Source organism: Xyrauchen texanus, chromosome 29, assembly GCF_025860055.1.
Source record: "Xyrauchen texanus isolate HMW12.3.18 chromosome 29, RBS_HiC_50CHRs, whole genome shotgun sequence".
NCBI lineage: Eukaryota > Metazoa > Chordata > Actinopteri > Cypriniformes > Catostomidae > Xyrauchen > Xyrauchen texanus.
The window spans coordinates 4,959,897-4,985,118 of record NC_068304.1 but is presented as its reverse complement, the minus strand read 5'-3'; the positions used below and the strand labels follow the sequence as shown (position 1 = coordinate 4,985,118).

General features: G+C 42.0%; 1 protein-coding gene across 2 annotated transcripts in view; it reads right to left on the bottom strand.

Annotated features, from left to right (window-relative positions):
• The window catches only part of LOC127622883 (UPF0606 protein KIAA1549L-like), a 113,914-nt gene that overhangs the window by 55,923 nt on the left and 32,769 nt on the right, over positions 1 to 25,222 (bottom strand). Inside the window, exons 2-4 of one of the 2 annotated variants that reach the window (XM_052097012.1) lie at positions 9,358 to 9,729; positions 1,566 to 2,066; positions 876 to 991 (exon numbers count right to left, since the gene is read on the bottom strand). In XM_052097012.1, coding sequence (XP_051952972.1) covers positions 876 to 991; positions 1,566 to 2,066; positions 9,358 to 9,729 — 989 coding nt within the window. The remainder of the gene's footprint in view (positions 1 to 875; positions 992 to 1,565; positions 2,067 to 9,357; positions 9,730 to 25,222) is intronic. The other variant, XM_052097013.1, reaches the window with a different exon arrangement.

Here is a 25,222-nt window from a genome sequence, read left to right as displayed (position 1 = left end):
GATAATTAGACTTGTTCTGGTCATGAATGACTGCTTTTAGTTCAATACAATAACTTAAAAGAAGGTCATTTGGCATAATCTACTAGCACAAAGACATAACTAGCAAACATGGTCAATGAACGAATCATTGAATGAATCTTGTCGAATATTTTGGGTGAACTGATTCAAAAGACTCGAGTCACTGAAATGAATCAAAATCAGCACCCCTAATATTATCATTTAATATTACTGATAACAATAGAAGTAGGTAAGGCCATCCCACTGTCAGAGGTAAAATAAAATAATACAATTCATAAAATAAAATCAGAGACCAGTGTCTGATCCTTCTATCATAATAACTCGGAATATGTTAGCTTAGTTCTCTTGGCTTATTTTTTTTATTTCCACTGAATAGTTTTATTAAGTTCAATACCTTATAAGTTCAGCCAACAAAAAACTCAAGATTAATCTCTGCATCAATCGTGTTTGCAAAAACCCAACACATGTTACTGAGTTATTCTGTTTCATGTAGCCATTCTTGAGTGCTATGGCAGAAGCACATTCACAGTGGATTGTTTAGCGCTAAAAAAAATATTTTCAATGAAACATCTGTTGTATTTCACATACAAAAGAAAGTCATACGTGTTCGGAACGACACGAGAGTGAGTACATTAAGATAGATTTTAGCTTTTTGGGTAAACTATTACCTTAAATATCCAATAGCCTTTATTTTTCATCAGAGCTCTGAAGCATGATTTGCAAGATAGATCATTTACAGCAGCTTTAAGTGTACTTGTGTTGGGCGCTTATTTCAGGTTGAAGAAATGCATGCATATACTGTATTATATATATGCATGCATATTATTCAAATGCATGCATGAACTTAAAGTTCAAACCTTAGCCTGAACGCTGCTATCATTCAAGGCCTTCTTCAGTGCTTGAGTGAGTCCTCTAGGGAGATTCTGCTTCAAAATGCTTTCTAGACGACTCCTCCGTAACTGTATGGACAGCACTGACCAAAATAAAAGAGTTAATTACACAGAGCTTTTCAAATGCTGAGTATGTGAAACTGAAGAACGTCTAATCATTTGAAACCTTTGAATAGGGAACCTTGCAATACATTACCATGGTAACCATAGTTTTCATCAGAACACTATAGTTACTACAGTTATTTTTACCTCTATAAAATCCAGAAAGAACTGCATAGTGCAATGGGGTCATTGTTTGGCTGGTTAGTTTCTGCAGACAAGTATTTGCATGTAGTTAAAAGCCATCAAAAAAAATGTCACTGGTGAAACATCTACTATAATAGAATTGAATATTAGCAAATTTTGTTGCTTAAAAAATTATTACATCATACTACAAGGCTATTTTTGAATGGTAGTCAATGGAGAAACATGCCATTTATCCAAATAATGTTGTAGCTACAGCATCTACCAGCAGGGGCTAACAGTTTTATTGTAGGTAACAATAACTGCTAACTGGACATTTTGAGTTGCATACACCAATTTGCGCACATTGATATTTACAACAGTTATTAGTCATTTTGTAATGATGATTTCAATATCTGAACTGAGTAATCCCACCTGTCTTAATCCACATCCTGTCAGTGATGTTACACATGAGCAACGTTGCTTCAGTGGCAGCAGGTCTTAGAGGGCCTAAAGTGCTTCTTGATAGAGTGGACTTAGCACTTTTTGAGGTTGAGGGGGACAGCATTCTACGTGTTGTTCTTGATGATTCTTGGAGTGGGGTTGTTGTTTTGATAGTTGTTGTAATTGTTTTACTGTTTCGTTTAGCACTGGTTAAATGGGTAGTGCTGGTCAGCTCTGTGGTTGTAGTAGTTGGGGTGCTGGTTGTGGTCGTGGTAACAGTATTGCTGGTAAACATTGTAGGTTGAGATACAGTAAAAGTCGTGACCTCTGCTCGTTCTCGTTGTGTGTACACAGTTTTGGCAGAAGTTTTGTTGGGTTTAGCAGTGTTTCTTTGCTCAGATGAATAGATGTTGGAATCATTGGCTTTATGGTGAGGGTCAGCAGCTTTGGATGTAGACTCAGATGACACTAGTTCAGATATCCACTCAGACTCTGCAACAACACAAAACTTTTAGTGAAGAAGGTGAGAAAGATTATGATGGGTAAGAAGGTGCTGTTGATTGTGATTGAAATAAAGCTGATGGTGATACTAATATTTGTATTTATGATAATAGTGATGATAGTGCCGACAATGATGGTGATTTTGATTATGGTGATAGAGTTAAAGATGATGGTGATAAAGACGATGGTGGTGATGACAGTAATAAAGATGATCATGATAAGGATAATTGTGGCAATGATGGTGAAAAGGTTATGGTAAGTAATGATATTGATGATGATGATGATGATGATGATGATGATGATGATGATGGTAGTGATGGTGATGACAATGGTAATAAAGATGATGGTGACGTAATGGTGGTGGTGATGGATATATATATGGAATGTTCGTATTGAATTGATAGATTCACCAAGTAAACGCATCTGTGGTTGAATATCAGCACATGTGCATTTATCCTTATGAGAAAACATAGCAAATTGTTCAGGTGACTGCTAAATCCAGCATAAATGTAAGCGCAGCGTAGTTCTAGCGGGAAGACTAGCTGGTGTACATCATTACACAATTAGCTAGGTAACCCCTAGCCAATCACATGTAAGCCATTGCTTTATAAGACTGCTGACAATCTATCACATTGCTGTTTCAGTGCGCTAACATGGCAACCTCCACCACCCCACCACCACCAGTTGAGTCCCATCCTGTACGGGGGTAGGCTCCTCGTCCCTGCCTCCTATCTCCGGCAGGATAGGATGATTCCGAGTACTACAACTTCGGACCGCCAGATGGGGCTTACGCCAAAGAGAGACATTACATTTCTGTTTTATATTCATCAAATAAATGCCATCTTAATTTCACTCAGTCTGCGGGTCTTCCTGATAGAACTTCCTTTCTTCTGTCAAAAACAAAAGGAGAAATTTTAAAGAATGTCATGGCCACTCATATAAGTTTTCGGAAGTCAAACGATAACATTGGTGATGAGCACACCAAAATTTATGTCGTTACTCACTGAAATTATTTTTCTCACTATAAATCTACTGTATATTGAGTCCATGAGAGAAGTTATATGTACAATTTGTGGATGAATCATTCTTTTGTGATCCGGCTTACAAAACTGGTCAGAATGATTCATTCCCATTGTATACAACTTATTGTCATATTTAAATTTTGTCAATTGCCTTTTTCTTGTGTTGTTGGATATTCTTTTGAGGTTGAGGCTTATGATACTATTTCAGTAAAATAGAATCTCGTCTTGGTGTTGAAAATGTTCTCAGAGGATCTAACGATGTGACTTCTTATAGAGTCTGGAAAACTCTCATTCAGAACCCTTGACAGTGATGATGGCCTTATCTTTAAATATTTAAGAGTCTGTACTGTGCATGACTGACTACAATCAAAGTCTTCTCAGATCCAGGGGATTTAGACGGCACGCTGACTTCAACACGAGTTGAATTTAATATTGATTTCAACAGATTAGGTGTAAAATATTGGGATTGTGAGCAACTTCTGTCAAACAGCACTTCTAAGGCTGTATGGTACAGTACTGACTTGTGGCATTGTGGTATTAGATGTGGTAACAGCCACTATACACTGTGACAAGGTCAATACTCTCATATTCTCTATGAACGTTCTGTCAGTGCTGTCAGACATGATTGCTTGTAAAGGTTTGACAAGGTATTCCTGCATTTAATCAAAGTAGATGTGCATTTGTTCATCTAGCAGACACTTTTATCCAAAGCGGCTAACAACTGAGGGATCTCGTGATTCACAACTGAGGGATAAGTGATTCGTCCTAAAGGGACAATACCATGAGAAGTGCTGCAATACAACGATCGATCGATCTATCTATCTATCTATCTCTCTGTCTGCTGTGTGTCTGTCTGTCTGCTGTGTGTCTGTCTGTCTATCTGCTGTGTGTCTTTCTGTCTGTCTGTCTATCTGTCTATCTATCTGTCTGTCTGTCTATCTATCTATCTATCTGTCTATCTGTCTGTCTGTCTGTCTGTCTGTCTGTCTATCTGCTGTGTGTCTTTCTGTCTGTCTGTCTATCTATCCGTCCGTCTATCTGCTGTCTATCTGTCTGTCTATCTATCTATCTAACTATCTGTCTGTCTGTCTGTCTGTCTATATATACTGAAATACCGTGCTTGCATAAGTATTCAACCCCTTTGCTGTGGAAGCTGCCAGGTTACACAGATGAAAGAAAATGCCCTAACAAGGACACAGTTACTTTACCATTGGTATCCACCTGTGAATCCTTAAAGTTGCAATCACATTTTCTGGATAAAAAACCCATTGTTGAAGGATCATTGGTCAGGCTGTGAATCTGAAGGAAAATGAAGACAAAAGAGCATTCTGCAGAAGTTAGAGTTGAAGTAATAAAAATGCATAGATTAGGGAAAGGGTACAAAAAATATTTGGATATCACATTGAGCACAGTTGGTTCAATAATCAGGAAGTGGAAGCTGCACCACCTAGGCACTGCCAAGAAATGGCCATCCCTCAAAACTCAGCATTCTAACAAAAAGGAGACTTGTGAGAGAAGCCACAGAGAGGCCAAAAATCACTTTGAATGAGCTAGAGTTCAGTGGCTGGGAGTGGAGTAATGGTGCACCAGTCAACCATATCAAGAGCACTGCATAACTCTGGCCTAATATATGGGAGGGTGGCAAGAAAGAAGACGTTACTCAAAAAGTACCATCTGAAACCACGTTTGAAGTTTGCCAGAAAGCATTTGAATGATGCAGCTGTGATGTGGGAGAAGATTTTGTGGTCAGATGAGACCAAGATAGAGCTTTTTGGCCAAAACTCAAAGCGCTATGTGTGGCGCAAACCTAACACTTCCTATGCCTCAAGACACACCATCCCTACAGTGAAGTATGTACATCGTGCTGTGGAGATGCTTCTCATCAGCAGGGACTGGGCATCTTGTTAGAACTGAAGGAAGAATGGATGGAGCAAAATATAGGGAAATACTGCAAGAGAACCTGCGCCAGTCCGCTAAAAAACTGAAGCTTGGGAGGAAATTCACATTTCAGCATGACAATAATCCCAAGCACAAGGCCAAAGCAATATTGGAGTGGCTCAAGGACAAAAAGATAAATGTCCTACAGTGACCCAGTCAAAGTCCCGATCTCAATCCTATTGAGAATCTGTGCCACTATTTGAAAATTGCATCACCCAACCAACCTGAGAATCTGCTGAGAAGAATGGGCCAAAATCACATTGTCACTGTGTGCAAAGCTGGTACATATGTACCCCAAAAGACTTAAAGCAGTTATTGCTGCAAAAGGTGGCTCGACCAAATATTAATGTGTGGGTGTTGAATACTTATGCAAGCAAGATATTTCAGTTTTTTATTTTTCATAAACCTATTTTCCAACTTTTTCTTTTTCTTTACTTTTTCAAGGCACTGTATATATATATATATATATATATATATATATATATATATATATATATACTTAATATTAGAGATGTCCTGATTGATTGGCCACGATCAAAATCGGTCGATATTTCATACCAAATCAGTGATCGGCCGATCGTGCCTAGATTTAGGGCCGATCTTTTTTGCAGCATGCAGGCAATCACACATACACTGCTCCTCTAATGAATGAGTGCTTTCTCAGCCCTTGAAGCATGACAGAATGGTATATGGAGGGTGATTTGTTGGCAATTCTAAGCATTCACGAATTTAAACTTTCAGACATTATGTAATTGAGATGAATATGACGGTTTGTGTTTAAAAATGTGTAAGAATTGCATGTGTATGAATATTAATTTTCCCATTTTCTAGAGTCGTTACGGTAGTTATTCGGACTCGTTGCACAGTGAACAGGAAGAGGATATAAATGCGGCAAACAGGTTAAAAAATAAATTAAACAACAACTAAACATGCAAATACATGATACATGAGGTGAGTTGTGACAATCAGACATGGGTGTTGAGTGATAGAGACGGTTTGAGCAATCATGAGCGCTTTTAGCTTTTCTCTCTTCAACATTAGAGCACTGTCAATCAAAGACGTCAATATCTCATCATCAGTCACTCATCCCAATTTAAATCAGATTAATGTTGGTCACAATACCACTAATAATAAATATAACTGTTTAAAGTTCAATAACGACACTGCATCTTCATGCGTTTGCTTAATAATGAGTGATTTTTGTTACAGCAAAACTCAAAGACAGTAAACAGGCCATAGATATTAACGATATCTCACTGGAGCAGTTTTACAGCTTGTTATAAATATATTTTTTCCTATTTTTGAATGTATCTCTGCGGTGTGTGATGCTTTCATGGTTTTTACTGGTTGTCTGTTTGTCACAATGGCATTCTGATATTGACAACAGAACTATTAATAACTGTTTCATTGTTGTTGAACGTGAGCCTGTTCAAGTGTAACTGTTTACGCCACTTTTAAGTGGAATTACATTAGAACAGCATTCTGACATGATATTCTTCTCATCACAATTGTACAGAGCAGTTATCAGAGTTACTGTAGACTTTGTCAGTTTAAACCAGTCTGACCATTCTCTGTTGACCTTTCTCATCAACAAGATATATCCATCCACAGAACTGCTGCTCACTGGATGTTTTTTGTAACATTCTGAGTAAATTCTAGAGACTGTTGTGTGTGAAAATCCCAGAAGATCAGCAGTTACAGAAATACTCAAACCAGCCTGTCTGGCACCAACAATCATTCCACAGACCAAATCACAGAGATCACATTTTTTCCCCATTCTGATGGTTGATGTGAACATTAATTAAGTTCCTGACCCACATCTTCATGATTTTATGCACTGCTTCCACACGATTGGCTGATTAGATAATCACATGGATGATTGGTCCCAGATGTTATCTGCATGATTATGTTTGTCGCAGTTAGCGAATACACAGCTCATAGAGCCCCATTAAAGCCATGCTTCAATGGGAATCTATGGCAAATACCTGTCCCATTGAATTAAGTGGAGAAAACGATTGATGTTTATTAGACAAAAGGCTCTAAATGCATCATTTTGGGTCCCGCCCGGATGTTGGCATCTCTTGGAGTCTACGAGAGCTTCATGAGTGCTTGTTGTATGAGGGAAATTGTCTTATTGTTGTTTGTACAGTAGGCTTTCAATCAAGTTTTTTCATCCCGCTTGGAAGCCCAGCAGCTCTACGTGATGATTGGGATGAGCTCTCAAACAGGCTGAACCACAAAACAAACGTCCAATCATTAAAATGCTGATGCACAGGAGTGACAGCATTTCGAATTAAAACACAGTCGCTGTCATTCAGTGGGTGCAGATTGATTGGCGGTGCAGAAGACGTTGGTTGGGATTTATTTAATTCAAATTAATTTAGTGATTATAAAATCCTCACTTTTGCCATTGGCATGTGTATATGCTGTAAATAAATTATAATAAATATTATATTAAATATTATATGTTCTGTATTTTGGTAAGTAAGTTCACTAGTTAATATTGTTTAGTGTTTTTGAGTTGGCAACAAAGCTGCTTTTGGGGGCAAAATGGCAGATATTGCTAATGTTGTTGACTTCATTTTGGAGGCCGGCCCGCCGGGAAAAGTCCTGCTTCTCCTTATGGCCAGTCCGCAACTGCTGCTACCATTTTTTGGAATAGTTCACCCAAAAATTTAAATTCTCTCATCTTTTACTCACATTGATGCCATCCCAGATGTGTGTGACTTCTTTTCTTCAGCAGAACACAAATTAAGGTTTTTAGAAGAATTTCTCAGCTCTTTTGGACCATACAATGCAAGTAAATGAGTGCCAACATTTTTTAGCTCCAAAAATAACACAAGTCAGCATAAAAGTAATCCATATAACTCCAGTGGTTAAATCAATGTGTCCAGATCGATTTGATAGGTGTGGGTGAGAAACAGATCAATATTTGAGTCCAATTTTACTATAAATTCTCCTCCCTGGTCAGTCAGCCTCGAAGTTCTCTTTCACAATCTTCTTCTGGTGTTTTTGGTGATTCACATTCTTTATGCATATTCCTCCTATTGGGCAGGAAGAAGAATTTCAAGCAAAACTGTACTCAAATATTGACCTGTTTCTCACTCACACCTTTCATATCACTTCTGAAGACATGGATTTAACCACTGGAGTCGTATGGATTACGTTTATGCTGCCTTTATGTGATTTTTGGAGCTTCAAAATTTTGGCACCCATTCACTTGCACTGTATGGACCAAAAGAGCTGAAATATTCTTCTAAAAATCTTAATTTGTGTTCTGCAGAAGAAAGTCACACACATCTGGGATGGCATGAGGGAGAGTAAATGATGAGAGGATTGTCATTCTTTTGCTTTCCTGAATCTCTAAGCCACATTCTTTGACATATCAACAAATAGACTGAGCTTTCTTGAGTCCACAGGATGCTCACGGCTGCCTAGAAATGCTCCATGATGGAATTTCACATCGAATTTGGAAAGTACGTTTTCTTGAACTCCTTGACCCAAACAAATCTGATGAAATATATCTGGTGTTTCCTTTAAGCTTTTCGTGCTTAAAAAGAGTGAAGTCGTACACCCGCAACACAATGGGCCAAAACAGAATGAGCAGTCTTGCTCTATTGGCCATTGAGAAGAATATGCCACCATGAGGACCTAGAGCACATTGGGAATTGGGGATGCCAAATTGGGGAGAAAAAGGGAGAAAGAAAAAGAAAATCCACAAAAGTGCCCGATGTTCAAGAAACACCCAATAATGATCAATGGGGGTCCATTAACAAATTCAGATTTATTTGCAATTCAGGACAACTGTAGCCACTGCATGTGGAAGTCATCTTTAGAGCAGCCCTTTGACCGTTTTCGTAAGTGCCTTTAATAAAACAGCGAGACTTGTTTAACTGCTTTTTACTTCACATACTTTAGTAAACTGCTTCTGCCCTGAAGCAGCATACTGTGATGAAGCAATAGTGTGTCCTTTTATTTAATGCCCTGTGGCTGTTGAAACGGCTTTTAGAAAAGACGGTTCTGAAATTGAAGTGTGATATCATAAGCTTTGAAATCACTTTGGAAATCACAGTTTCTCTGAGAAGATTTCAATTGAACTGTTTCAAAGGTGGGAAGTCGGACACATGATTCGTCATGATGCGTGTGATGATGGCAAAGGAGATAATTGGTCTAAAGCCACCATAATGAAAATTCCCTGCATGTTTGATCATCAGTCAAAATGTCAGTTTGTGATATTTAGATTATTTTACATTTGCATGTTTATGAAGGGAAGTTAATGGAACAGGCTGGAAGAAGCTATTTCAACAAGCTGAGAGGCAAACCTGAGTTGGAAGAGTGGTTGCTGACCAGTTCGGAAGAAGATGGAAAGGTGAATGACGACTCCAGTCTCTCTAAAGATACGTTTGAAGGCCATTGGTGAGTTTCTTTGACTCTTGTAACGGGACTCTCAGGAGTGGCTTTTGATGGCAGAAGTTCAGGAGGTTTTTGAGCTGTGCTGGCCAGTAAAGTAAGTATCGAGGAAAACGCAGGCTGTTCTCTGTTGCCCTTTGATAAGCCTGTGAGATTTGATTGGATGTCTGACACTGCGCTCTTGTCTGTAATGATGAAGCCGCCCAAAAGATGAGCTGAGGATGGTGAGGTGGCCACATCCAGAAATGGTCCTGCCGACCCAGAGTCCTCATGATTCAGGTAATCTGAAACAGAGAAAGAACATGATAAATCTATCCTGAACGGTGCTGTTGATGCAAACCTCACACATGCTTGGGGCCACGGAGGTTTTTGGCAGTCAGCTAATCAGGACTTCTAATAAATCTCATAAAAAAATTGTACAGTAAATGGTTAGTTTATTAAGAAATGTTGGTGATTTATACATCGTTTCTGACTAGGGTCTTTAATTCATCATGATTAATTATATAAAAACAAATCATGCCCCAGACAGTAATAAGGAATATTTCCACTATTGGACCAATTTAAGCTTGAAGTACCAACTTTATGTCCCAGTCAGTAGGGGGCAGTAAGCTCAACTCCAGCTGTACAGGCAACAAACCTCACTTACTGTCAGCAGACCGCACAAGGTGAGGACATGATCTTGGACTCAAGCACAGCTACTGTAGATGAAGGCAACTCCGAATACAGTCTCGAGAAACACATCAAATCAAATTTTTACAAGCCTGATCCAGAATATTTATATATATATGAGACATATAATGTGTTCTAAACGGCATAAATGATGCCTTTACAGGTCACTTCGAGGGGAAAACAATACTTATGGCCTGCTGTAGGATCATTACAAGAGAATCTTCAATAACAAAATGACTTAAAAATTGAGTTCAAATGACCATTTAATTACACCTTTCAGTTGTCCGACAGTGGAAGGGAAAGACTTTGAGGGGAAAAGGGCATATAGGGATGATAACTTCTGAATGGAACGCAACCATATGTCATGTATAAGTTACAGCGCAGCCAAAGCAGTGCAAACCTCTTTTAAAATACAGACATTGGAATTACCTACCCAAAGAGATGAGCTAAGGTGCAGTAAAACAAACTGGCTGCGAGCCACCACAACACAATAAGGTATTGAATGTCTCACGTGAATGAGAATTGTGAGCTCTTAAATACAGGACGGGGTCCTCTTCAAGAGTCTCACTGTCCAACCCTTTTATACTTATGGGACACAAAGCCTTAAATACAAGATATTTTGCTACCCATTAAAATGAAGGACAACTGGTGTCCCATATGTGATGATGTATTTTCTTCCAAAATATGGGATGTCCCGGCTGAAACTGCACAGTTGTAAACTCTAGCAGCAATAAGCATTGCATATGCAACCTCTCCCATATTTGAGTTAATATTTGGATACTGCTCTCATGAAAAACATTGGCAAAACATCCATGGCTTAACCATGGCTTTTTGAAAGACGAAGCAAACTCTTAGTGAATTTAGTCGAACGAGTGGATTTCACTCGCGTTTGAATATCTGCATTAATTTAAAAGAGAGTGAGGAACATAGAGCATCACTGGGTCATCACTGTGTAGGCTACTTTACACAAAGTCAAAGCAGCACTGGCCAATGCTCTGACTACAATTCTGTATCAGTGTTGGGTGTAATCTGATTACAAAGTAATTAATTACTGTAATCTCATTACTTGTATCTCATCTTGGATTGAGATCCAAGATGGCGGCGCGGTAGCACGCAGCGGCCACTCCGGATCCACAATGGTGCTATTTTTGTTAAAAAAGCCCGACTTTTGCAACACATGGACATCGGAGCAACCGGTGTTCGTGTCTACCATCGCCAGACACTACTGAAATATAAGACTCATGCAAAAACCAAGCTGCATGATGACCTGCAGGAGGCACTACGCGTACTTTGTCACTTTCTCCAAGACCATCACCACACGCTCCAACTAGAAGCCGTGGATGACTGCGGAGGTGCGCATGCTGCTGAGGTCCCGAGACTCTGCCTTCAGAGCAGGCGATAAGGCAGCCCTAAGAACAGCTAGGGTCAAACTGTCACGGGCAATCAGAGAGGCAAAGCGCGCACATGCCCAGAGAATCCACAGTCACTTCCAGGACAGCGGTGACACGCGGCGCATGTGGCAGGGCATCCAGGCCATCACCAACTACAGGACAACATCAGTTGCCTGTGACAAAGATGCCTCCCTTCCAGATGCGCTGAACGACTTCTACGCTCGGTTTGAAGTGCAGAACGACGTGATGGCTAGGAAGTCCACCCCTCCTCCCAACGACCAGGTGCTCTGTCTTACCACAGCACATGTGAGGAAAACTCTACGTAGAGTCAACCCACGGAAGGCTGCTGGACCAGACAACATTCCTGGCAGAGTGCTCAGAGGATGTGCAGACCAGCTAGCAGATGTTCTTACCGACATCTTCAACATCTCTCTGAGCAGTGCCGTCGTTCCAACGTGCTTCAAGGCCACCACCATCATCCCCATGCCAAAGAAGTCTTCAGTGTCCTGCCTCAACGACTACCGTCCCGTCACACTTACACCCATCATCATGAAGTGCTTCGAGAGGCTCGTCATGAGGCAGATTAAGACCCAGCTGCCCCCTCACTAGACCCACTGCAGTTTGCGTGATCGTTCAAACCGTTCAACGGACGATGCCATCACCACAACCCTCCATCTGGCCCTCACCCACCTAGACAATAAGGACTCATACGTTCGAATACTGTTCATAGATTGCAGCTCAGCATTCAACACAATCATTCCCCAGCACCTGATTGGAAAGCTGAACCTGCTGGGCCTGGACACCTCCCTCTGCAACTGGATCCTGGACTTCCTGACTGGGAGACCTCAGTCATTCCGGATCGGGAACAGCATCTCCACCACCACCACACTGAGCACTGGGGCCCCCCAGGGCTGTGTGCTCAGTCCACTCCTGTTCACTCTGCTGACTCACGACTGTGCAGCAATGCACAGCTCGAATCACATCATCAAGTTCGCCGATGACACGACCGTGGTGGGTCTCATCAGCAAGAACGACGAGTCAGCATACAGAGAGGAGGTGCAGCTTCTGACGAACTGGTGTAGAGCCAACAACCTGTCCCTGAATGTCGACAAAACAAAAGAGATTGTTGTTGACTTTAGGAGAGCACAAGGTGAACACACTCCGCTGAACATCGACGGCTCCTCTGTGGAGATCGTCAAAAGCACCAAATTCCTTGGTGTTCACTTGGCGGAGACCCTCACCTGGTCCCTCAACACCAGCTCTATCACCAAGAAAGCCCAGCAGCGTCTCTACTTTCTTAGAAGGCTGAGGAAAGCACATCTCCCAACCCCCATCCTCACTACATTCTATAGAGGGACTATTGAGAGCATCCTGAGCAGCTGCATCACTGCCTGGTTTGGGACTTGCACCGTTTCGGACTGCAAGCCCTGCAGAGGATAGTGAGGACAGCTGAGAAGATCATTGGGGTCTCTCTTCCCTCCATCAAAGACATTTACAAAAAACACTGTATCCGCAAAGCAACCAGCATTGTGGACGACCCCACACACCCCTCACACAAACTCTTTACCCTCCTCCCGTCTGGCAAGAGGTACCGAAGCATTCGGGCCCTCACGGCCAGACTGTGTAACAGCTTCTTCCCCAAGCCATCAGACTCCTCAATACTCAGAGACTGGTTTGACACACACGTGTCCTGAGTTGCACTTTAATTACTGTCACTTTATAACTGTCTGCTACCTCAATAACTGCTATGTGCATAGAACATTATCTCATAGTATGTTATGTTTACATTTTTAGAAACTGTCATCTTTTTGCACTACTGAGTACTGGTCGGCGCTGCACTGTCTATTGTCCTGTTCATTGTCAGAAATTTGTTGTACTGTCCCGTACTTTTTGCACGTTTGCACGTGCACTGTATATAGGTATATATAGGTTTTTTATATAGGTATTTTATTTCGTTGTGTTGTCTCATGTGGTCCTGTGTTGGTCCTTTGTGTTTTTATGTAGCACCATGGTCCTGGAGGAACATTGTCTTGTTTTGCTGTGTACTGTACTAACTGTATATGGTTGAAATGACAATAAAAACCACTTGACTTGACTTGACTTGTATGTCAAAAAGTAGTGTAAAGCATTACATATACAATTCTTGTGATCAGATTACAGTTACTAAAAATTAGGGGTGTGCAGTGAAGCCAATTTCTGTATTTGTATCTGTTCATATTACAAAATGATCTGTATCTGTCTCTGTATTCAGATAGAACCGGGTGTGGGCGGGCTTTAACCCGGAAGTGCGTCAAAACTAAATAAAATGCAAATTTTGTAATGTTACTCTTATAGTTTCTAATAATAATAATAATAATAATAGTAATAATAATAATTATGATTATAACAACTATTATTTAAACAAATATTGTTTTATTCTTTTTCTTACCAGATGAAGCTGAATTTGTAGGCCACATTAACTGTGGGATATGTTGTTAACTGTGGTTCCCTATCTGTCACTCACTCGACGTTGTGTCAATGTAGTGCCACTAGGGGTCGCCCTTGGGAGACTGTATATGGTTGAAACGACAATAAAAACCACTTGACTTGACTTGACTTGTATGTCAAAAAGTAGTGTAAAGCATTACATATACAATTCTTGTGATCAGATTAGAGTTACTAAAAATTAGGGGTGTGCAGTGAAGCCAATTTCTGTATTTGTAACCGCTGGCTTGCAACCACTCATTCAGAGTTTTTCTTCAGAGCCGAGCGGTTGTGTTTCAGCAAGCTGAATTCCTCCGCCGATCCATTTACCTCTACAAAAGCTGTTGGATTTACAGCGCATTACAGCGTATCTCCCCCTCTTGCTCCAGTTGAGTGTAGAGAACACCCCTGGGCGCTTCAGCAGCCTAAAAGAGAATATTCTTAAACGAGAACATGTCCCGCACAGCCCGAAGAAGCGACGTGAAACCCCCCTCTACATCCCTTGGGCCCATCACCCATTGGCGAAACCGCAGGAGTCGGGTGCGCTGCCATATGGGCGGCAGTGAAGGCCATGGGCCTCGACGGACCAGACCCGGGCAGCAAAGGCTTGCTCTGGGGACGTGGAATGTCACCTCACTGGGGGGGAAGGAGCCGGAACTGGTGAGGGAGGTGGAGCGTTACCGGTTGGATCTGGTGGGGATTACATCGACGCACAGGTTTGGCTCTGGATCCGTACCCCTGGATAGGGGATGGACTCTATTCTTCTCTGGAGTTTCCCAGGGTGTGAGGCGACGGGCGGGTTTGGGGATACTAACGAGTCCCCGGCTGAGCGCCACTACGTTGGAGTTTACCCCGGTGGACGAGAGGGTCGCCTCCCTACACCTACGGGTTGTGGGGGGGGAAACTCTGACTGTTGTCTGTGCATATGCACCGAACAGCAGTTCAGAGTATTCGGCCTTCTTGGAGACCCTGAATGGAGTCCTGAATAGGGCCCCAGTAGGGGACTCCATAGTGATGCTGGGTGACTTCAATGCACACGTGGGAAATGACAGGGACACCTGGAAAGGCATGATTGGGAGGAACGGCCTCCCTGATCTGAACTCAAGTGGATGTTTGTTATTAGACTTCTGTGCTAGTCATGGATTATCTATAACAAACACCATGTTCGAACATAAGGATGCTCATAAGTGTACGTGGTACCACAGCACCCTAGGCCGAAGGTCGATGATCGATTTTGTAATCGTGTCGTCGGATCTGAGGCCATATGTTTTGGACACTCGGGTGAAGAGAGGGGCAGAGCTGTCAACCGATCACCATCTGGTGGTGAGTTGGGTCAGGGGGTGGGGAAAGACTCTGGAAAGGGAAGCCCAAGTGAGTAGTGCGGGTGAACTGGGAACGTTTGGAGGAGGTCCCTGTCCGCGAGATCTTCAACTCACACCTCCGGCGGAGCTTTTCACACATCCCTGCAGAGGTTGGGGACATTGAACCGGAGTGGGCAATGTTCAAAGCTTCCATTGCCGAAGCCACTCAAGGTTTTAGGTGCCGCAAGGGGTGGTAACCCTCGAACACCGTGGTGGACACTGGTGGTCAGGGAAGCCGTCCGACTGAAGAAAGAGGCCTTCCGGGATTTGTTGTCCCGGAGGTCTCCGGAGGCAGTTGCAAGGTACCAACAGACCCGAAGGGCTGCGGCCTCGGCCGTGAGGGAGGCAAAGCAGTGGGTGTGGGAAAAGTTCAGAGAAGCCATGGAGAAGGACTTTCGGTCCGCACCAAAGTGCTTCTGGAAAACCGTCCGCCACCTTAGGAGGGGGAAACGGGGAACCATCCAAGCTGTATACAGCAAAGATGGGACGCTGTTGACCTCAACCGAGGAGGTTATTGGGCAGTGGAAGGAACACTTTGAAGAACTCCTAAATTCCAACACGACCTCTATTGTAGAGGCAGAGCCTGAGGCTGATGTAGGATCAGATTCTATTTCCCTGGGGGAGGTCACTGAGGTAGTCAAACAACTCTGCAGTGGCAAAGCCTTGGGGATTGATGAGATCCGACCAGAAATGCTGAAAGCTTTGGATGTGGAGGGGGTGTCATGGATGACACGCCTTTTCAACATTGCGTGGAAATGGCAGAACGGGGTGGTGGTTCCCCTCTTCAAAAAGGGGGATCAAAGAGTGTGTGCCAACTACAGGGGTATCACACTTCTCAGCCTCCCTGGTAAAGTTTACTCCAAGGTGCTGGAGAGGAGGGTTTGGCTGATTGTCGAACCTCGGATTGAAGAGGAACAATGCGGTTTTCATCCTGGCCGTGGAACGATGGACCAGATCTTTACTCTCGCAAGGATCCTGGAGGGGGCCTGGGAGTATGCCCATCCGGTCTACATGTGTTTTGTGGATCTGGAGATGGCGTATGACCGGGTCCCCGGAGAGACTGTGGGAGGTGCTGTGGGAGTACGGGGTGGGTCCCTTCTTAGGGCGATCCAATCCCTGTACGTCCAAAGCGAGAGCTGTGTCCGGGTCCTTGGCACGAAGTCGAGTTCATTCCATGTGGGGGTTGGTCTCCGCCAAGGCTGCACTTTGTCACCAATCCTGTTTGTGATATTCATGGACAGGATATTGAGGCGTAGTCGGGGTGGGGAAGGTGTGCGGTTCGGTGGGCTGGGGATCTCATCGCTGCTTTTTGCAGATGATGTTGTCTTCGTGTCATCATCGGTCCGTGACCTTCAGCTCTCACTGGATCGCTTGGCAGTCGAGTGTGAAGCAGCTGGGATGAGGATTAGCACCTCTAAATCTGAGGCCATGGTTCTCAGCAGGAAACCGATGGAGTGCGTACTCCAGGTAGGGAATGAGGTTTTGCCCCAAGTGAAGGAGTTCAAGTACCTCGGGGTCTTGTTCACGAGTGAGGGGACAATGGAGCGGGAGGTTGGCCGGAAAATTGGGGCAGCGGGGCGGTATTGCATTCTCTCTATCGCACCGTTGTCACGAAAAGAGAGCTGAGCCGAAAGGCAAAGCTCTCAATCTACCGGTCAATTTTTGTTCCTACCCTCACCTATGGTCATGAAGGTTGGGTCATGACCGAAAGAACTAGGTCGCGAGTACAAGCGGCCGAAATGGGCTTCCTCAGAAGGGTGGCGGGCTTCTCCCTTAGAGATAGGGTGAGGAGCTCAGTCATCCGTGAGGAGCTCGGAGTAGAGCCGCTGCTCCTTTGCGTCGAAAGGAGTCAGTTGAGGTGGTTTGGGCATCTGGTAAGGATGCCCCCTGGCCGCCTCCCTAGGGAGGTGTTTCAGGCATGTCCAGCTGGGAGGAGGCCACGGGGAAGACCCAGGACTAGGTGGAGAGATTATATCTCCACACTGGCCTGGGAACGCCTCGGGGTCCCCCAGTCAGAGCTGGTTAATGTGGCTCGGGATAGGGAAGTTTGGGGCCCCCTGCTGGAGCAGCTGCCCCCGCGACCCGACTTCGGATAAGCGGTTGAAGATGAATGGATGGATGGAGAACATGCCAAACATTATGTTGAATTTATTGAGTAGAAAAACAAATAAGAAATCAGTTAAGTTATCTTGTTTAAATATTCAGAGAGGTAATTCGTATTTTTTACTTCGATTAAAAAAGGTAATTCGATTACTTTTTTGAGTAATTTACACAACACTATTAAAGTGTCAAAACCAAACTTTGCTTGGGCCCCCAGAAATGATAAACATGCCCCTGATCCTGAGGCAGACCAATCCCCTTTCTTCTTACAGTTTGTTCAATTTGAGGGAAACTTTTGCACACTGCAATTTTCTTTTCAACAGTTCAGAAATTGTTTACGTGAGATAAAGGGAAATTACAGCTCTCAACAAACCTTTCACAATACAGAAGGGCTTTTCAATAAAAAGCACATCAATAAAGATGCTGATGCTTCAAAGGGCACTGAGAAGAATGAAAGACATTATGGTGTTATATAAGGATGCTGGAGATGTAATTTGGGGCTGAAATTTGCAGCCCCAAGGTCATCATAAAATATTACAATATGTTAATCAACCTTAATCTCTAAAGTACTTTCTCAGCTATCAGTACTTTTGAACCACTGTTTCGAAAATGTCTTAAGTTTTGATAGTCATGAAAGTAGTTTAGTCCTCTTAAAAGACATTATCTACAAACATTAATAATGGTTCCATCATCAACATATTTAAGATAACACATATGCAAAGCCTTTATACTGCACAATTGAATCAGTAATTCTCAGCTGGTGGGTCGCTATTCTTAAATGGGTCACAGCTCTGTTCTTATGGACCACAGAGAAAAGAAATCCTAATGTAACTCAATGTAAATAATGAAATGCAACTACATATACAGGTGAAACTCGAAAAATTAGAATATCGTGCAAAAGTTCATTAATTTCAGTAATTCAACTTAAAAGGTGAAACTAATATATTATATAGACTCATTACAAGCAAAGTAAGATATTTCAAGCCTTTATTTGATATAATTTTGATGATTATGGCTTACAGCTTATGAAAACCCCAAAGGTTTTTTTTAGCGTGTAGGTTTTTTTTTCATCTCTCTCTCTCTCTCTCACTGCCGCTCTGCGTTCGCCTTTTCCAGCTCGTTTAAATTGTACAGTGTTTTTTTGGGGGGGTACTACACTGTTACAGGAAGTACCCCCATTTTAATTATTTCTGTTTCCCTCCCCTTGTCCCCTCCCTCGTCCAGGTAGATGGGGATGACCTGCCGGCAGACCAGGCTTAAAGCACGCCCTCCCCCAGGGAAAGGTGTGTGTGATTATACACACCCAGTCCCTTATCAGGCTAATTAAGCCTCCGAGAGGGATAAAGGCCGATGGCAGATGGTGGTGCGGGAGAGAGAGATCGTTAACAGACATGTCCGTCATGTGTGTGTTTGTGTCATTTGTTTAAGTTTATTATTAAAATATGATTTATATTATCAAGCCGGTTTTCGCCTCGAAAAAAGCAAACCTTATAAAATACGACAATTTCTATGACAATTAATCTTGAAACACCTTAACGAGACAATTCATCGTCATAATCGCAATACATTGTTTGACAATTAACCATCAGCCAAATTTCATAATCATGACAGCCCTAGTGTTGGGTCTCACTTTATGTCCAAAGAAAAGAAAAATGGAGAAAAAACAGTTGAGAGCCACTGAATAAACTAGAAAAGAAACCTTCCTGATTTTGCGCAGAACATAAACCATAGGTGAAGTGTGTCACCTTAAAATATGGGCTAAAAGATGCCTGACGCATATGAAATTCAGATTGATAAAGTGTCTGAACAGAAACTCTTCAAAGAATTTCACTAGAACCCATCACTTCTTTACCAGTTTCTGCCTGTCACTCTGATATCCTCAATATCTGGAGGCCAGCATGATTAATTCAAAGCAATTTGCAAGCCCCAGATACTCTACAGACTGTATAATGCAGTTTTTTGTTAATTTTTGACTCCAGCAAAAAGAATTGCTTCACATACTGTATGTTGAAGTGACAAGTTTCTCTATAACTAACAAAAATGGAAGCTCATGATGGTAACTTTAATACATTCGGTAAAAAATAACTCATTGAGAATTCCATTGTGACGAGGAGGAGGGCGTGGCCGGGCCGTGACGGTGCACAGCCAACGCTGAATCAGCTGATCAGCGGGAGAGCATGATAAAGGTGAGCCGGAGATGCCAGTTCGAGAGAGAGACGCAAATGGCCACGTTGCATGCGCGTTGTGTGGGTCTGTTTATGTTTGTTTAAGTTGAGTTTTAAATTAAACTTTATGTTGACAGGTCAGCTGTTTCTGCCTCCTCCTTGCCTGTCATTTATCTGTTACAGTGGTGCCGAAACATGGGAGGGAGGAGGGATGCGCTTTCGCAGAGTCCTCACCGCTGCCATCCGCCAGGGGAGCAGCCGCGGCCATCAGCCTAGAGTCGGAGGAAAAGTTCTTCTCTCTCTCACTCTCTGTGTCTCCGCTAGCACTTTCCCTCTCCTCATGCCTCCCCTTGTCTCTCCCCCAGGTTCACAGCAGCCATGGGAAAAGTTGTTTGGAACAGGGGTTACATCACGCTTAAAAAGGAATAATTCACCCAAAAATGAAAATTCTCTCACCCTCACGCCATCCTGGATGTGTATGACTTTCTGTCTTCTGCAGAACACAAATTAAGATTTTTAGAAGAATATCTCAGCTCTTTTGGTCCATACAATGAAAGTGAATCTGTGTAAGTTAAACTCACATGACACGATCAAGCAATTGGCCTTTTCACTACGAAAAGCCTTTCCAGGTGCTGCCGGTTATGCTCAGCTGTAAACTATGCTTGGGGTATTCTCCATAGACTGCACCAGATCTGTAGCTGCCTTTCAAGTTTTTTATGTGTGATTTGATTGGATGGGAGTCACGAGACTCTCCCTAGCCACTCATGTTGATAGATAAAAATTATATCAGGACAGAGAAGTAGCGAACACAGACGGTGGGAAAATAACGCAGTAAAAGCACAATTACAGCACTTAAAATGTACATGTAAATGTACTGTAAAATGTAAATGTAATCTTGGAAAAAAGTAGTTAATTACAGTAATGTGAGTATTCTTAATTTGTTACTTTACACCCCTAAGAACCACTTATTTAGTGGATTTGTGCAATGGGTTTCCTTTTCAAGAAAGTAACTTTGCTTAGCAATCATCCTTAGATGGTGGGTGATGTTCAGCTGCCGGCAGCCACACACACGAGTCCCTGGGTCCTTGGACCCGCTATGAGCATGTGTGGCACGATATCCTGTGAGTCTCCAGTTGGGAACTAAGCAACTGTTGAACACGGCCATGTGCTTCAGTTCTTAGAGAGAGACCTACCCTCACTTCAACAGCATTCTGTCCTCCACCGAATGGTGTGATATGTGCCATTTTTACGCTCAGAGGAACAATACCTCCTCCCCAAAGATGTGATACAGGAAGTACCGGGACTACTGCCACTAAATTTCTGGTTGCCAAGAGAATGGTGGACTATGGCCCATACTAAACTTGAGGCACTTGATTTAGTCTCCAATCAAAATGGTCAGAACTGACACTAGGCTTGGACACCTTAGTGCACAGACATAGTTTTTACAGGTATCCTGAGTAGATTTGTTCAGACAGCCAGCAAACATGAATATGCATTTCCCCCATCTGTTTGTTCCATCAAATATTGTAAAATATATGGAAAGATAATTAAACAGTGTTGCTTGTTTATCCAGAATGGCCCAACAGCCACTGGTTCCAAGAGATAGTAGAGCTGTTAGATGCTCCTCAGTGGGAAATTTCTGTGAGGATAGATCTGCTCCTATAGGCTCTAGACATGATGTCTTAAAGTGGCAACTCTTTGCTAACTGGTGCTCCTCCTGCAGTGAAGGTCCTATGCATTGCCATGTGCAAATTATACTCTGCTTCCTGAAAGAGTGTTTGAATGCAGGACTCACTCCATCCACACTCAAGGTTTGCAGCACTAATCTTGTGACTATGTATGTATATGTGAACTCTGAGAGCTTGTCTATAGGCAAAGACCCTCTGTCAGGAGATTTCTGCATGGTGCGAGATGGCTAAGGCCCTTTTTTGCCCGACTACTATCCCGGTCTGGGACTAGGCACTGGCGTTAAACACGCTTATGGGTTCCCCGTTTGAACCAATAGAAGCGGAAATCATAGACAATCTCTTTGAACACTTTGCTGCTATTCGCTTTGGCATTAGTCAGATATGTTGTGGAACTTCAGGCCCATTTAGTCAACAAAACTTGCTTAGAGATCGTACCTGGCCTGTCTAAGTCATTCTCAAGCATAAAGTGGGTTAAGCACTGGCAACTTCTTTTAGGGCTCAGGTTGTTACCCTGTAGGTGTTCTCTCCTCCTTCCTTTGAGGTGGATGAGGTTAAGAGACTACACATGCTCTGCTCTGTGAGGGTACATTGATGTACATTGACTGAACAAATCTACTCAGGATATCTGTAAAAAACAATTTATTTGCTTTGGAGTCTGTACATGGGGTTTGGCTAAGCAAAAATATATAAATACATTACCACAGTGTCGTGGATGCTATTGAGCTTGCTTTTGGTTTGTCCCAAACACCTTAGCCAGGTTTTATAACCTGCATGTATCTTCCATCTCTTACCAGATCATCACAAAAGATGAGGGATTATCACTGACCTTTGAAAAACTGTGATCACTATTACCACTGGTGTGAATGAGAGCATGCAAACAATGTTTCACTACCCTGTTGGCTTGTGTCATGTACCAAAGTCCTTTGCCAGATAATCACTATGCTCCCCTAACTGGGGAAAATGTGTTAAAATATTGGACCATTACCCACCATGGCTAGCATCTTTGCTTTAGCATTGAACTGTTTGTTTATTGTTCCCCCACTTTCCTTTCCTATTTTTTTAAATATGGGGTGGTTATAGCAATGCCTTTTTACCACCCTGCTGGCTAGTGGTTATTGCCCCATCAGATCTATGCCGTATTGGTATACGGCTTCCACTGTGTCAGCTACTGAAATGGCATCAAAATGACCTTCTTGAAAGGGAATGATTTGGTTACTCTTGTTAACTTGGTTCTCTGAAAGTAGGGAACAATAATCTGCATAACTTTGCCACAGCTACTGATTATTTCATTTTTTAGAGACTAGTGATACACTCTCCTGCCTTTCAGTCTGAAATTCTGATGGTGTGATGCTGGACTCTGGAAAACAAGCCCACAATGACGTGAGAATGGGGCGGAGCACCAAGCATCACCAACCAATCAAATTGGCATGATGGTACAGGGTTTAAAGTGTTCAAGGATTTCGCCCATAGCATCAACTACTAAAGCAGCATCTCTTTCCCTCTTTTCAGGGAACCACGGTTATGAGTGACCAAGACACTTTACTGGTAGACATATAATTAGTTAAGCTTGTCCTGTTTTTGTTTGTGTAGTAATACATCTTTCTGTCTGCCCACTGAAAAAAATGGTAAAATCAAAAAATACAATTCTATAAAAATATATCTCAGAGCTGCACACAGACTTTAAAAAACAAACACAATTAGTATAGCATTTACAAAAATAAAAAATGCCACACATTATCAGAAAGGATCTGGATTCCATAAATATTTGATTAATACAAACAAGCAATTAATACAAGCTTTAAATGGACATTAAATGGAGAGAGTCTTCAACTATGCTTCTCAAGCTTATTAAAACCTTTTGCTTCTGGTACATCCTGATACATAAAAGTCACTCAGTGCTGACCTCCCAGATTGCACTGCTTCTGAGCACCATGTCTGTTCAGATGAATGAGCTGCTTATGAATCCAAAATGCACACCTAATTGAGTTTGGGTAAACTTCTCTGAAGAGGAAAGTGAAAGGCAACATTACATGGGGCTTCCAGATATGATGGTGTTTACGCTGAAGATAAAAATAAGCCAGCAAATATATATTGCTGCACTAATCATAACTTCTTGTACATATTGAGACAGAACAGTCCAGAACGATTCCAAAAAGAAAAAATATATAATCCAGTCTGTGTCGCGTCGGAACCTGTTCTGCTATAGGCTATTCGCCTAGAGTGGCATTGCTTTAAGCCACATGTGCCCCGCCTTGCTCTACTGAACACTTCAAGGAGTTCAACCATGGTTTTCATGGAAAGGTATGCAAAAATGTTACTACTACCTGAAAGTGTCATGAGATATCCCACCGGTCTCTGTGACAGCTCTAGACTCTGTAAACAGCAAAATGAATGACAATTTCTGCCTGTCAATCATTTTGCATGTTCTCATAGTATTATAGATCAGTGAATTATTGAGCCATACAGCCAATTTTATGGCATGTTACTCATAACAGATGTCAGTTGATGCCGCTATTTTGTTGCTGTTGTTTTTGGCAACCGTTCCTACTCATGTCGGTCTCAATAACACTCATTTGGTATCTTTGGGGTGTGGGGTTTTGGAAAAAGGGGCATGGCTAATCCAAAAGCTCAGTTCACGGCTAAAATCGCTTATGGCAGCTTTAACATTATATTTATATTTATGCATTTGGCAGACGCTTTTGTCCAAAGCGACTTACAGTACACTTATTACAGGGACAATCCCCCAGAGCAACCTGGAGTTAAGTGCCTTGCTCAAGGACACAATGGTGGTGGCCTTGGGGATCAAACCAGTGACCTTCTGATTAACAGTTATGTGCTTTAGCCCACTACACCACCACCACATTAGTTAACTACATTACATTACTTATTACAATGAACAATACTTTTACAGCATTTATTAATTTTGGTTAAAGTTAATTTCAGCATTTACTTAAATGATTTCAATTAAAAGTCGGATGTGTTAACATTAATTAATGCAATAAAAACCAACATAAACTAAACATGAACAATTGTGTTTTTATCATTTAACATGTTTAAAAAATCTTGTTCATTGTTACATTATACACAATCCATTTACTAATCTTAACAAATGGAACTTTACTGTAAAGTGTTACATGGAGTTTTTAGAAATAAATGGTATTTTAATAATAAATAAAATAAAATGAGCAAAATAATATTGCTTTGTTTAGTATTTTAATTTAATATATAGTTAGGAACAATCACTGAGGGTTGGGGAGATTTTCCTCAAAAATGAAGAAATGCACTATTCACATCCCTACTTGACAGCCATTTGTCACTATGCTTTTACTGTGTGAAAAAGAGCAGCACCAACATTCTTCAAAAATAAATTTTTGGGTGTCCCTTAAAAGATAATGTTCCAAAATCCCTTTAATAATCTACAAATAACTGAGGGATCCCAATAATTCATGAAATGTCATGAATTATTCATGACAAAGTTTGTTTATTTCAGGATCTGTTGTGTGCTATATATCCAGGTGTCTGTCTGAGTTCCCCTCTGTCAATACAGTAGATCTCTAGAGATGGAGAACAGAGCTGTAGGTGCTACAAGAGCACAGTTGGATCCTATGAGCTCTGAGTGGCCAATCTGTGATGAGTCTGGAATGCACTATTGTTCAGAATTGTGTTACGTATGCTGAACAACAGTCAACATTTAAAGTGTCCCTTACTTCATACACTATTGCCTGACACACTTCTCCATTTCCCTGTAGTGTGGAACAGGCAAACTATACTTTCTGCAAGTTTATGCAAGGCACACCCCACAGGAAACAACAAATCACACACAAGATCTATTTCATAGCTCAGTTGCTTCTCTTAGACAGCAATGGCATAAAATAGAGATTCAATAAAGATTAGATTCGTTTTATTTATTTATTTTGTTCTGGGAAAAAAGACCCCAGCA